Below are 15876 nucleotides of genomic sequence, written 5' to 3' on the forward strand. Positions count from 1 at the left end.
GTATCTTGTGGGGAAGAGCGAAGGATTTGCCCACGCTAGATGGAATTAAAACATTCTACTGGCTTTTCTTCTTGATGATTACCCCATTACCAGCTCTTGTACCTGTATTGCTTCGTTAACCTCTTTTCTTTTGCCAAGTTTCAGCTGCTGTCAATACAGAACAGACTATAGATTACTGAACTGGGAAGACTGCATTTGTTGTAAAAATACATAGTCAAGTAAAGTTATTACCACAGAAAAGCCAGAGCTGTTCAAAAGGTATCACATCTGTAGTAAGAAGGAAGAAGGCAGTTTTATTCATCCCCTGCAACTGATGCTGTACGTTGAGAACTGAGTAAGGTTTCATTGAAAGCACCATCCAGGATTTTTTCCAAGTCAGTTCATCCAGGCTGAGCTGAACTTGGGTTGTTGGCACGGGCACAGCCACCCCACGATCAGCATGGAGGAGGATGGTCCTTGTGGTAGCCACCACCAGACCAGCATTCTACAGGGACACTAACCACCAACCTGTTAGAGCAACTCTGGGTGATTACAGTGGGCAGAATACAGCCACACAGCTATTTTTGTGTTCATCACTATTTAATATTTAAATTCTATCCATCAGGTTCCAAATGAATCAAGAGGCACATGCAAAAAAACTGGGAAAATTACACCTTGACTGTTCAGGTAAAATTAAAAAAAAAAAAAAAAAAGAATAAATTGAGACTGAATCAGTGCTTAGCTACAAAAATGGGAAAATTACTTTGGCAATTTCCAGTGCAAAAGCTAAAATGAAGGGGCAAAGTTTAAATTCAGAAGAGAATAGTGGTGTGCAGCAAATGAAATCCTTGGCATTGCTTCTGATTTTGAATGAAGTGTATCAGAGGTGAAGTGGTTCAGAGATTTGTTTTTAATTCCTGGAAATTTTCAACTCTGAAATCATCAGGAGTTTGATGATTGTTCAGCATGGTATAATCCCTTTTCAACATCTGCCCAAGACGTTACAAATTGCTCTCCTCTTCCTCGATGCAGTTTTTTTGTTTTGGTTTACTTGTTCAGAGAGCTCAGCTTAAAGCCTCCTTGTTTATAAATGAAAAAGCACAGGCAGCACCAAAGGCAGGACTGTGTGTGTGAAGGGCACGGATGCTAAAAGGTGAACAGGGAGGCTGGATACCTGCCAGTCAATAAACCCGTCTCAGCTTATTAGCCTGGGCCTGGTGCCAGCACTGGTGGACTCGCGGGGGGAGCGGGAGGTGACAGAGGTGGCACCCAAGAAGAAGGGAAGGGGAGGGGGAATGCACAGTCTGTGTGCAGGAATAAGGAAGCTGTGGGAGAGGGGAAAAGAGAACAGGATGGAAGCGAGGCTTGTTCCAAAAAAAGGCTGTAATTACAGAGATATTTATAGCTTTTGGAAGCCAAATTTTTTATCTTCCATTCACCTACTTTTGTTCTTCCTTTTAACCCCTGTTCAGAATCACTGTTTTCTTCTATAGCTCATTTGTCCATCTGTTGCAGGAAAAGCATCTCTGTGTAACAAACTTTCCTAGGAATGAGCATGAAAGCTTTTATGCAGAGGGGAAAAAAAAAATCTTGATTTAATGTCAGTCCTATGTAAAAGCTACAACAAGAGAATGATGCAGAAGAGACTTCTTTGTCGCCACCATTGTTAAACTCCAAGTCTTGCCTACAGGAAGCACGTACACAGTCCCTGCAATCCACCTAATCACCTATTAGTCACACAAGTGGTAAATCCCTAAGAGCACTTTGGCTGGGGCCATGCAAACAGCTGGATGAACCAAGTTACATCAGTTCTCATCTGATTTCCAAGCAATGGGATGCACGTGACTGCTGCTCTGCCCGAGGAAATGTGGGTCAATGTGTGTGCATCCTCCTGCTGAATCCGTGCGCTCTCCAGGGACTGGCAGGGCTGTGACTCAGGGGCACTGGGCTGGCTGCAGGCACACACTGCACATCTAGTGATGAGATTATTGCTGCTCCTTCCCGGTGCCTTCACACCACCAGGCGTCTGTAACGGATCTCTGAGGAGTCCAGAACTCATCCAGCAAACCCTCCGTGCGCCTTAAGGCCACGCTCCACCCAGAAGGTTAAAGTGACTCAGAAGGCTGACAGGCACATCGCATGACAAGGGTCATTAAAAGGAAACGTTTTCTTTCAGAAATAATTAATCACCCGTTGTGTTTGAATATAAACACCCAGCTCTAACAGGCATGTGTTTCTCTCTGCTGAGCAGCAGCAAGATGGACAATCAAACACCAAGATGGTCAATCAAACACCGTTGTTGTTCCAGTGCTGGAAGCAATGCTGCTGGCTTGGAGATGCAGGGCAATCCAGAGTGGTTTTGCTCCCCAAAACATGCTCTAGCAGGATGCAGTTAACCAGCAACCTCATGTTAGAACCCCCTGCTTCCAAAAAAAGATTTCCAATTAGTAGCAAAGCTCAGCAGATCCACGTTATATCAGTGTCATCACTCTCTTGCACAAGCAAAGCCATCCTCTTCACTTTAGGTATTTTAAACAAAATGTCTAATTCTTGTGTGACCCACGGGAGGCACAACACTGAGAGCTGAATAGAACCAAACAAGATTTCATGAAAAGAGGGCTTTTATTCAGAATAAAGCCGTATCAGCCTATGTGTTACTCCCTTGTTCTAATTGTATAGGGCAGCATCTATTTAAATTGCCAAGTTAATGACTTCAAATTTGATCAATAGTCTCTGTTTATTCAGCCCCGTGCTACTGACAGTCACCAGGGATGAACAACAAAACAGACTGGTCAGAGCCAATCTATGGTTGAGCAAGAAAAACCAATCCGTAACGGCAAACACCCTTCGATTGAGTCAGGAGGTGGGGAGAGGGGTCTGTTGCCTACAGACACTGATACAGTCCCTTTCCTTTGTGCCCATAAAACATTTATCCATGTTAATCTGCTAACAATCAACTTGTGAGTTGAGTGAGCTCAAGCAGAACTAACTCCATGGATACAGTAACTCCAGCCCTTACCTTGCACCATCGAGCTACCTTAAATATTTCAATTTGTTTTCAGATTGAGCATGGTAGGACACGACAACAAAAACAGCCTTTGGATCACAAGCAGTGACTTCCCTCACTGCCATTGAACCAGCTACATAAGGAAATTTCCTTTGGAGCAACTTCAAGAAAGGCTGGAACCATCTTCTTGAAAGAAGGATGAAAAACGTCCTTGACTAAATCTCCAGCCAAAAGATGTTAAGAAAGTTGTAGTTCCAGACTGGCTTCAGAGAGCAAAACAAAAACAGATACAGGGTGCATGTATCATCATTCTAGCACAGATTATTATTTTTTATGTATTAAAAAAATAAATGTTTTCATTGCAAAGTCAGTTTTTCTACAGTTGCTTAATAGCAAACTTCCACCTCAGCATTCTTTTTTAAGAACAACTTGCAAACTTGTCAATAAAGGAAATCCCCTTTTGAAGCCCAAGTGAATCTTCAGTCACAAAAACTAGCACCTTAATGAAAATGTTTTAGTGCATCATTCCAACCAGGATATGTGGTTCATATTTTCTCACCATTATACGTTCATCACCTTGCCTGAAACAGCAGTGTTTGCTATTTTCCTTGTACAAAATGTCAGTGTCCATTACATCAATAAATGATAATGCCACCAGTGCTTTGAGATCCCTCAAAGGTGCAACATAAACTGGAGCCTGAATGAAAAGATATCGTGCCTCTTCCTACACAACATCACCATGTTTCACATTCAGACACAGGATTTTATGCAAGTGACAACACTCGGCTGCAGCGGTAAAAAATACAAAGTTCTCCTAAACAAGAAGTTCTTTATCAAACTATTATATTAACACATCCAAAGTCCAGAGTTTTACACATAAAAACCAATAACACAGGAGGACAGCTGGTTCAGTCAAAGCCTAAAATGCTGGCTTTCCATTTTAAATTGATTCAATATATTCAATACATTACATTTTGCACGGATGGTTAACAGTGCTAATATTGCAGCTAAAATGAAATGCTGCATGAGGAAGATTCTCACCAGGGCTTGCTCTCACTGGATGTATTACTTGCTCTCACAGTAATTTAGTATAACGGAGGCCTAACAATTTTCCTGAACAGGATTACAAAAACCAGCTCTTCACAGTTCGTGACAGAGAAGCTCCCAGAAATACTTATTTTTCCACTATCTTCTCAACACAGGGAATACACTTGAAACCAGGCTAGCATTTGCTTTGTGGGAACCATCAAATAATATGTCTGTTGGTTTGTTTTTAAGAAGGTGATTCCTATTTATCAAACAATACAGCTATCAAATGCAAGCCTTTTATTTGCATTCATATCACTAACAGGACTCGTACACCTTGGGATCTGATCGAGTCCAAGCACTGAATGACAAATTACTAGACAGAACCAAAAGAGAGCAACATTTAATAAACAATTTTCATAAGAGAGAAACCTTTAAACACCATTTCTCTTCTTACTGAAATAAGCTGTGTGGCACTAATTTGAAGTGATAGTGCTGTTCTTTTAATTAAAAAATGCCAGGAGGAGGTTGATGCATGGCTGATGCTGCAAGCGACAGGCTGGCAGGACACAGATGAATCTTTGTCTAAGGACTTGAGGCACAATTTCACCCTGGTTAAAAAGCAAAGCAAAACCCTCAAGTCAAACAAACACATAGGGAGTGTTATTACAGGTGCATGATAAAGTCATCTGGCTGTTTCCCTCCGAGAGTGTTGTTGAGTACTAGGGAGGAAAAAAAAAAGGCAAAAAACCATACCACCAGTCCAGTTGTGCAATTAGGAGTTTAATTCATGAAGCTTGATTAACCTATGTGTGTGTGGTGGAGTTAATATATAGATGTCCTGCCCCTTCCCACCTCAGAGCTCCTCTTCCACTCTCCTAGGTTGCTGCTCTGTATCTCCTGTCCACATGGCTGGGTCTGGGACCAGACCCCCCTCCATGGCCCCTCCAGCAGCTCCAGCAGACCATGGGAGGGGGGATTCATCCTACCAAACTACTAATCTCTATTGAGTCTTGGAGACCCAGTGTGCGTAACATAAATTTGACTCAAACTGGATGAAGAGCCAAAAATTACAGAACAATAGATATGATTCCTTTCTCAGCCTGGTTATTCTTTAGTCTGGAAAGAAGATTAAGCTTGTCCCATAAGTTTATCTATCAGCCTGAAGGTCAACTAAGGCAGCAAGGTCTCCCAAAATCTGTAGACAGCTTGTGTGTCAGGTTTTGCTACCAATTTGTGAAATCACCAAAAGCCTAGAAAACCAATTAATACCAACTTTCCGATCTAGAAGAAATCCTTGCAAAAATATGTGTTGGATCCTTTTTCCCTTGGTCTTGCAACATCTTAATTCCACCACCCAGAGGGAGGCTGGCAGCCATGACTGGGACCTCCTGCATGAGGCTTTGGTTGCTGCTGTCCTTAAAACAAAACACAAAAAAAAGAGCTCTATATGGTCATCTGGAAGCACTGACCATCCTTAAAACTGACCACTGCTGCACCTGACACAGCCTGATGAAGAAACATGTTAGAAACAAGCAGGACATTTTGTCTTTACTTGGCGTACAGTATATCAAAGAGAAATCAGTTTATCCAAAGGCTTCTAGTAAATTTACTCTTCATTCTACAATGACTATTTCAATCACCTTTACACCACCACCATCATCTCAATCACCACAGATTAATCTGATTACTGCTGGTGTTCCACCCCACACACTCGTAGGATTTACATCCCAAGGTAATGGTAAAAGAATAAAAACTGGTACTACTTTCCAATTGGGCTTTATTTTCTTCCCCCTCCCCTCCCTTCTATCAAAAATAGTTCTCATCTATGCTTCAGTTCAATCTGGAAGCAGCACATGGGGACTCGATAAGCATCCTGCGAAGGAAATGCCTTGAATTGCAGACTACTTACAACACATTTTCCCAAGCAACTTTTTATAAATCCTATTTGATGGTTGGTTTGCTAATTTCTATTGAAGTTTATCAAAACATTATTTGTAGACAAGTCAAATTACTTCTGTGATTGAACAAAAAAAAGAAAATCACTGTGACTGCAAGTCCAAGCCAAGCTGTTTGATTATACTGAAGTGTTATTTATCCTGTTACCAGACAGGCCTTTTAACTCCAAGAAGGTATTTCATTTTAAATGAAAGAACACAACACAGAACAGTGCCCATTTACATGTTTCTTTTGTTTGCCTAAGTCTCCTGCTAGACCATGTAAAAGCACCACTAGTGCAATTATTGGAACTGATGCCATTACCCTAAGCAGATCTAGGGGCTGCACATGCTGGTGTCTGACCAGCCTCTCATCCCTGTGCTCGTTTATCGTGCTGCAGAGACACCTAATTAATACGTCTCAAAGAAAAGTCCATTAACATTTAATTCCCTAAAAATCTTGGGAAGAAGGAACAGAATCATTTAGGTTGGAGATGCAGGAGTTCCTATTATGGCATATTAGCTGTAGGTGTAGCATACTACATTTTAGTTAATTGTTGCCCAATATGCAAAAGTCAGTCTTACAGAGAGCCAGACATTTATTCCTACAGCCTGAGCTTTTACAGTAGCAAATGTAATGTTGGATTGTTTAATGAATTACAGCATTCCTGGGAAAAGGTGCAGGGGCAGAGCTTTAAACCTGAGTGTGGATACACCATACAACTACCAAGTTGAACAAATCCACTACAAGGTAAGTTGACAGTTTGTACCCATCTCTGACTCCAGCACATCCATGCACTGATGGACCACACCATGTTTCAAACAGTTGTGTCACTTGCTGACATCGACCAGCTCCCCAACTTCTCTTATGCCCTTTAGCCTTATCTCACTCCTCATCTGTGAAAGGGAAACCTCAACAGGAGTGTTTTCACTCTGGTTAAAAACAAATTTCAGGAGTGGGTTAAATGCATCAGCAGATCACAGCACAGAAACACTTCATCTAGGACAAATTAGATACCCAGAAGTTCTCTGTGCATTCCAAAAGCCCCAACACTTCAGGCATTTATTTTTTTCACTGAGCCATCTCTGTTCTCTCTGATCTGTTGTTTAGCAGGATATTTACAGACACATGAAATATGAACATGCCCATTGTAGTACTTAGGCTGACAGATACCTGTCTGCAAATGTTTTTAAGAAGGAGATACAGCTTGGAATCTCTAGTGCCATATAACACTGCCATAAATACCTTTTCAAGAGCCCAGACAATTCACCCAATTTCTCTTTCAAAGGCTCACATCAGATCTTTAGCCTCCATCACCTACTCAATTCCAAACCCCTGCGTTTATAAAATATAACGGATTCTTTTCCCATTCACACTAAAGAAGCTTTTTTCAACACCAAGGTGTCCACTAATTAGCCTTCTACTTGTAAAACGCCACCTCTGTATTTTAATTCTGAGCTTAAACCAAAGTTTCCACACGCTTATAAAAATGTCTGCACATGTGAAAAACCACAAAACACATCAGCTGCAAGGAGAGAGAACAAGGCTTCCCCTGGAAGTGTATCAAGCCCTGCAAGTCTGGATCAAATTGAAACTCCTTGCTTTTCTAAATTCTGCACTCGTGGAGCCAAAAATAAAAAGATGTTAAAGCAACAGCACAACACACACACTCAGTTAATTTTCATAGGCAGTCGGGGCTTTTTTTTTTTGCCTTTGCTCTTCAGTAAAATGGAGCACATACATTTCAAAAGATGTTTCCTTTTAAAGACTCTTCTTGGGTCATACACCCCATAGATGTAAAAACACTGACCACAGGGAGTGAACTTCTGCTGCAACGTCCGGTTTGTTCTGGGGATGCAACACAGACCACACTGGGTGTGAGGAAGAGAAGTCAGGACCACGAGAAAAAAAACAAAGATACAGAGTTCAGACTGATGTGAGCAACTGCCTTGAATTCAAAATGAATAAAAGGGCAACTATCTTTGATGGGTTTTTAACCTTTAAGGAGAAAAATACAAAGGAAAGCTTTTAATGTAACATCCAGGAAACTAAGGAGATTCATTAGGTGAACAGGTTTTAACACGTGCAAATTTCATTTGCCATTCTGTGAAGTAAACAAGAGATGGAAACTTTAAATTGATAAGGACGTATCAGTTTTATTTTAGTTAAACTATTAGAAGAAATAGGCAGATTTTTACAGAAGACAAAAATGCAAACATATAAGACGGTCAAAGAAAACACTGCTCCTCCTAATTCACTCATGGAAAAATGCTATTTTACTCCAAATAATAAAACATATCTAGAAAGACCTCATCAACTTGAGGAAAAAAGACTGTATCCTATTGAAAATATTTCTTTGCCTAATACTGGTTACCAGGAAATGCAAAAACTACTGCAAGAGAAAGATAATACCAGGTTATCTATGAAAGAAAGAGAAGTACATTTTATTTTCTACAACAGGGCTTCTTCATAATCGGCTGGGAAAGAAACATCTACCACTCACAGCTAAAACTGCACATTAGTGAGGACATTCAGGGACACATAATATTCCTGGAATGTTCTCGTGGTCAATAATACTTGAAATTAATGGTGTGGTTGAACAGTGCCCTTTATTCCTAAAGGGGCTGCTGTGTGTTCTTACCATAGAATCAGAAACCAAAGTGTAAACCAGCAACTATTACAAACACTTAATTCCACAGGATTTGCCATCATTTCTTAAGGTAATAACAGCATGATTCTGGACTGTGAGTTTAACCCATATGAGCTGCTTCATCACACAACAGCCACCGTGAAGGTCTGGTGCTCACCGGGATGTGATGACTGTCCCCTCCAGCTGTGGCAGAGGTGAGCACAGCTGGAAGGGCAGAGCAGCCTGCAGCACCACGCACTCACTGGGGGGATTGTGCATTATTTTTGCATTACTCCCAAACAATAATGGATTGTTTTACCCACAAACAGATAAACAAACCTTCCATTTAAATACTTTCTGTTAAATTGTATTAGTATGCGGAATAGTGACTGTATCCTCAAAAAAACCACCCAGGGAAGGGGATTTTTTTCCTGGGGGAGGGGAAGCAGAGCAAGCCATGCTCTGCCAGCTCTATCTATCTATGCTGTGAATTGGGTAGCCTTGGGGATTTTTTTGCCTGCTGTGCTTAGTGTCCTTGACAACAAGCCAGTTTGAATTTTGGCCTTTAACTTGACAAAAATGACTTACTGAAGAGGAAGGCATCAAGCTATTACAGCCCTGTGGAGAGATTCTTTCTGAAACAGCATGCATGCTCATTCTGCCAATTCAACTACAGTATCATCAGCCTTATCATCCAGCTCCTACACCCTCCAATATTCCCAAAGTAGCTGCCAGTTCATAAGAGAATATTTGAAAGAAGAACTTTCAACATTTTTGCTAGATTCTCCCATTGCATTTTAAGACTTTTACAAAGAAAGAGAGACAGAAGACAGAAAAATATCCCCGGGGATCCCCTCTCAGAAATTACTGAATTTCCCTTCGAAGACATGGAAATCAAAGTTTAAAGACACCCAGCACCTTAACCTGTTATGGAACTACTGACCTTCCTTTAGCAAACACACATGCATGTTTCTTCTTATATTAAATTAATAATTTAATAAATCTTGTGTAAACTTATATATATTAATAAACAAGCTCTAGCAAAGCTTGGTGCATAGTTTAAAAAATCACTACTCTCCCTCCTGTTTTTCTCTCCCAAGATCAACACCCAACAGAAGGCAATACATGTTCATGCTTCAGCTTTTCAAAGTCCAGCATCTTAAATTCTTGAGTTAGATGAGTTCTTGACTTAAATTCTCCAGTTTAAGTTCTTGAGCTAGACTTTCCTGGAGAAGCTGAATTTTCAATGAAGCAGCTGAAGCATGAGCACAGGTTTTCTCCTGTCACCTCATGGTGGGTGACAAATTTTTGGCAATGAGGGTCAGGAGGCTAGCAAGGAGATATTGCAGTAATCTGAAAGCAGCGCAGCTTCCTCACTACCAGCCACAACATGAGTGCTGGGTGTTGACTACCTGCATGCTTAACTCCAGGCTTTCCAACATGCACGTTAAAGAAGGTGAGACAGTATCAAGGTAAAACCCTGGAGGTCAATCAACTCTAATGCTGTCCTCACTGTCAACAGAGGAGGAGACACTGGCAACAGCATTGAAGACCTTGACACTAACATACATCCCAAAATCCAAAGAGATTCACAACAGGAGAAATAACACAGTGGTTGTCAACAAGCATCTTGAGACTCAAGATCTCACCGACTCCTTTTCCCCCTGCAACTGCTGCTGAAGGAAAAGACAAACCATTTTCAGTCACAGGGTAATACAAGCTTGTTTTGCTCTGGGAGAATAAATCAGCACCAGTTTCCATGAAAAAATATCAAACACTAATAGAGGTAAAAGCTTCCAGTGATATTCCAGAATGTGGTCCTTTTCACAGTAATATTTTGACCATTTTCAGAAGAACCAAAATGGAAAAACATAGCAAAAAATTATTATATTCCTAATTGAGGGAAAAAGATGGCAGCTGGAACTGTCTCTTCCAGCCTTTTTTTTTTTAAATATGCTTCTTACTCAAGTCCTAAATGAGTTGCTGTGCTCTGTACATCCCCAGTACACTACAGCAAACAACTGAACCATGTCTTCTCCAAACCACTCTGCCCCATCACGCCACCTCAACCAACACCACCCAAGCCAACAAGGCAGACGAGTGAGTAGTTAGCTCTGGAACCATAAATAGCAGCAAGTAATCTAACCAGCTTAATCCAGCCTTAAGCGTGTCAACTGGACTTGCTTCAGGTTGGGCAGCGATCCAGGGAAACCCTCAAAATGCACAGAGATGGAATTTCCATGCAGTACTTCTTTATTCTGTGCCCCATCACACCTCCAACCAGCCACAGGAACAACCAAGGGGTTTGGCTGGTCTCGTGTTTACAGCAGCAGCTTCAGCAATCTCTCCAGGTGCTGCCAGGGAGGGTCAGTTACCTGGCACACACACTGTCGTGGAGCAAAAATCAACTTCCCCGCTGAGAAATTGGAAACACTGCTTATATTGCCCCAGAACTGATGCTCCATTTTGCAGCTCAAAGAGAAATGACATCACAAAATTTTAGAAATGTCATGAAGAGCTTCAATGATATGGATGAGAAAACTGTTCTTAGACTGGTGGGTTGTATGGAATTAAAAAAAAAATAAATCAATCACTAAGTAACTGCACAACCACATCCCAAACTGCATGTCTTTGTATGAATACACTCAGTTTGAGAAAAGAAAGTTTCAAGTTAGAAATAAAGTAGTTATTGTTCCTACTTTCCCTTCCTGAAGGGGATATTCAAACATACTCTTTTAGGAGATTTAATTTACTTCCAGCAGGACACTGGTGCTGGCACAGCTTTGCCTTAGTGGGAGAAACAAAAAAGGGAGACTCACTTCCCATAGCCTGCCCAGAGGAAAAGGCTCCGCTTTGGACTCCCACTCCAGCAGCCCAAAGATGCCAGCTGGCCGGCTGCAAAGCCTGCTCTCTCTACTTCCCCTCATGACAACAAGATTAATTAATTTATTTTTTTAAGGTCCCCGAAGTTATATGCCCCAAAGCCTCTCTGCCATCCCTACCCAAGTGCCTCAGTGGAGGTCGAAGCACCGTGCTCAGCCTGGCACAGGGAATATGCGGGCGAGGCTCGGCCTGAGGTCCAGCCCAGCTCCAACCACAGCCAGGCAGCTGTTCCCAGGGGACGTGGAGCAGAGAAAATCCTCACCATGAGAAAGTAACGAGACATAGATTTCAACATACTCCCAGATTACCACATAAAATAAATTTGGGAGCTGCTCAAACTGCTGCTTCCCACTGTGTTTCCCCGTGGCACGAAGCCGGCTCAATATGGAATTCCAAATGCCAAGGCAGGCTGGGATGAGCTGCTTCTGCCTCCTTGCACCAGTTTTTAGCCTGTAACACACAGAAAACTACAGACAGTCTGTGAAGTATTTACACTGTCTGATACAGAGATCCCTACAGAGTTAGCCATTGTTTCTGAACAGGGGACATAAAACTGGCCCAGTCACCAATATCAGTGCTGCTATTGATCAGCTAGTTAACTTTGCTGCATTGATCAATACACCAGCCATGAAAGGGAGACAAAACACCCTGATGGTTGTGACACATTTTCATCTGTGCCTTTGTAATAACCCTATGTGAACACTGCTTTTAAAGACATGTTATGTTTCATTTTCTACTTGAAGTCGCTGTATTCTTTTATGTATTCCTTAAATTACAAATTCTTATCTGCAAAAAGACATGAAGCCACCCATTTACCAGCCAGGAACTGCTCAGGTTTTGTAGACAGGACTTCCCTAAATGGTGCTGACAACAGTGAACTGAAAGTGGAGTTCAGGACACTCGTCTGCATCAGCTCTTTCCTCTTTCCCTTTCTTTGCTACTGGCAAGCACCACCACCTTTCCCACAGGATTCAAACTTGTCATCTACAAATCCTCTCTGACTCACTCACCTCACAGAATCTGCCTTGTTCTTCATCATCTTTCTCACTCATCCTCAATACCTCTGATGCTGCAGGTTCCCCCCCTCACACTTGAGAGGGTTCCCACCTCTAACCTCTCTCCAAAAACTGCACAAACCCCTACTGGCAAGCACCACCACCTTTCCCACAGGAATCAAACTTGTCATCTACAAATCCTCTCTGACTCACTCACCTCACAGAATCTGCCTTGTTCTTCATCATCTTTCTCACTCATCCTCAATACCTCTGATGCTGCAGGTTCCCCCCCTCACACTTGAGAGGGTTCCCACCTCTAACCTCTCTCCAAAAACTGCACAAACCCCCAGCAGCCCAACACCTCCCAGGCCAGCTCAGCCAAGGAGAAGCCCATTTTTCCACTCTAAAGCACTCTGAGCCTTGCTAAGTGAAAAGCTTGGAGACAATAATTTGTATTCTCCTATTATACCAACTCCAGCTTTTCTGTTAGAGAGACTGGTTTTGCCATCAGTCCTCAACAAGGCCATCTGCTCCTATACACCAGGTCCCCCTTCCTGCTCTACCTATGAAGTGATCCATAAACTAATGCTTTTTCCTTCCCAATCTTTTCTCAGTTCCACAATCCACCAGAAGCCAGCCAGCTTTAAACACCCCAGCTGAGACACTGTTGTAAAAGCCAGTACTGAAGAAGCCAGAACACAACCTGCAGGGTCTTTTTTTTTTTTTGTATAAAAGTTACATGTTCAGTCCACTTCTTCATAGTCTTTCCAATTCCATCTGCAACCTTTGCCCTGCAAGCTACCTGGAACAGGAATGTCTCTGATACCCAGAACAATGAGACTGCAGTTTTCACAAGTAATTCTGGGTGACAGGACAGTATGAGCAAGACTTGTGTAAGCCTTGGAGATGATGAACCCTTCAGAACTTCCCCAGGGAGCAGTGACTGCAGCAGCAAACAAAGGTTTCAGAGAAGCACATCAGTGAAAAGAGGGACACGTGCTCCATGAAGGTTCTCTGGCCTGTGGATCATGTTCCTCCCTGACCCAGCAGAACTCGGGCAGACTTTTCGACCACATGCACTCAGAGTATCACTTCATTGTTTCCATCCCTGGTTTGATAATTTCACTGTTGCACTTCCCCATGACCATATGGATACAAAGACACCAGGGACCCAACACGAAGTTGTACCCTGCTCTGCCTAGAACTGCTCCAAGCACCAAGAGACAAGGCCACGATATCTCTGGCTCCTACATCACCAGCAGCGATGAAGGTGCCAACAGAAATAAGAGGAACAGCTTTGGGAGGAACTGAGCTATGATGGAATTGACACATCTGAGATCCACACAAAGGACACAAAGTCAGTTTAACCTGCCATCCAATACACTTGCTGAGGCTGTTTTTTTAATATATTCCTAAACAGGGTATGTTATTTCATTATTATTTGTATCAGGGTAAGACTGACACCACTGTATCAGCTGGAAGACCACTTCTGATAATCATCAGAAGACCCAGAACTTTTAGATATATGCACATAAATAATCCCAATGATACAAATACCTTTCCTATAAATGTGTCTTTAAACAAGCATGAAAGATTCTACCACCATTCACTTCCCATTTACAAAGAAATGCTCACAGGCACCTTCAGCCTAAGTGGTGTTTACACAGCTATTTTCAGCAGTGCAAAGCATAAACTGTTTCTAATCACAGGAAACACAATGCAGGCAGTAAATCATAACAGAAGAGGTCCTCTGTCTTGATTTAAATCTGCTCAAACCTGCTAACAGCAAAACAGATGAGAAAACAAAAGCCACGCTCGCTCCAGCTCTGTGAAACAGGTAAGTCAGCACGTTGGTCTCCTGCAAAGCCAAGAACACAGCATTGCCCAACCATGCTGAAGCTAAACCTCTCCCACAGCAATTTCATTTTTATTAAATACAGTAATTTTTTTGTCACACCACCCAGGTTCCCTGCTTGTAAAAACATAAGATGTGTTTGAGCAAGCAGGAGATTTCTTCAATATAGTTAATAAAAAGAGTGGGGAAAAAAAAAACCAGCAGGTTGCTCAATAAACTGGAACTTCTGTCTCTTCCAGACAATGTTCTCAGCTAGAAGATGAGTGTATGCTAAAAGCAAAAAAGCATTTTGCTGCAGAATTCATCCTTTAAAATTAAACCAAACAGCTTCTGTCTATTATTCAAATGTTATCCTCCAGCTCAGAAGAAGGGCTATGGCCACTGCCTAAGTTACTTAACTCACAACAATTTTATTGACTGACTTGCATAAAAATAAGCCACATTAATGACTGAGCTGACATTTAGTACACATCTCCACAAAACTAATTTCAGATCAAACACTATCCATAGGCTCTGAAAATATTTTCAGCCTTCTCACGTCCAAGAAAAGGATTTTCAGATTTACATTATCCTCACAAACTTTGGTCTTCTAAAGCACCAGCAGTGCAGAATCAAAAAAAAGGATTAGAAGAACACCATGATTTATTATTTTTTTTTAAGAGCTGCTTCTGATTGTGTTCTACACCAGAAGCAAGTTAACCTGTAACTGAAGTTTAACTAGTGCTGTTTTCTCATTATTTGACAATGTTTCATGCACCCAAACAGCTCTCTAAAGATCAATGCCAGTGACTCGGAGCAGCATCGTGCCTCCTCCAGCCCAACAGATCCCCAACCACCCACCTGTTGCCTTTGAAAGGCTGGATTGGGCCTTATTCATTAATAATTCACACAGCAGTCTCGAGAAGCAGGAACTGTCTCTCCTCCCACTAAAGAAGCAGTCTGGGCAGCTTCCAGAGGCCTTAATCCAGCTCTTCCAGGGTGCAACACAAGTTGGCTTATCCATACGTGCACCCTGGCAAAGGGCTCATAAGGAGGCACGACACACACTGTCTTAGTGGGGAAGGAACTTCAGGAGCTGGATGAGTGATTTGTCAAGTGAGAGCAAGCTGCTTGGAAGCAGGGGGGAAAAAAAATGCCACACTAAAGAAAAAAAGAAGCTAAAACCAACTACATGCACGTCTTCTCAGTGGCAACTGGGTTCTCCTCCTCAGCACATGGGAGGCTGTGGAGGGGCTTATTAACTAAAGTGAAGCAAATGATGAAATTCAGTCTGTGGGAAAGGTGGCCTTGGAAATGCTCCTGGGGAAGAGGCAGAAGAGACCCCCGGAAGGGGCAGGGTGTCCTGGCTTGCAGGGGGGGTGTCCCATAGACACCCCCGACTCCATGGGGAAGATGCACAAGAGACCCCAGGAAGGAGGAGGGTGCTCTGGCTTCCTGGAAGGGGGGGACACAGGGGTCCCCGACGGCAGAAGATGCAGAAAGGACCCCAGGAAGGGGCAGGGTGCCCTGGGCTGCTGAAAGGGGGGAAGGGGAGGCAGCCCCACCCAAAAGCCTCCAACCCACC

General features: G+C 42.4%; 1 protein-coding gene across 1 annotated transcript in view; it reads right to left on the bottom strand.

The window, feature by feature from the left end:
- The window catches only part of SMURF1 (SMAD specific E3 ubiquitin protein ligase 1), a 29668-nt gene extending 26660 nt beyond the window's left edge, over positions 1-3008 (bottom strand). The window contains exon 1 of the mRNA XM_009993720.1: positions 2999-3008. Coding sequence (XP_009992022.1) covers positions 2999-3008 — 10 coding nt within the window. The remainder of the gene's footprint in view (positions 1-2998) is intronic.
- Positions 3009-15876: the final 12868 nt, after the last annotated feature.

This window comes from Chaetura pelagica, unplaced genomic scaffold (assembly GCF_000747805.2).
Source record: "Chaetura pelagica isolate M959 unplaced genomic scaffold, ChaPel_1.0 scaffold213, whole genome shotgun sequence".
Lineage (NCBI taxonomy): Eukaryota > Metazoa > Chordata > Aves > Apodiformes > Apodidae > Chaetura > Chaetura pelagica.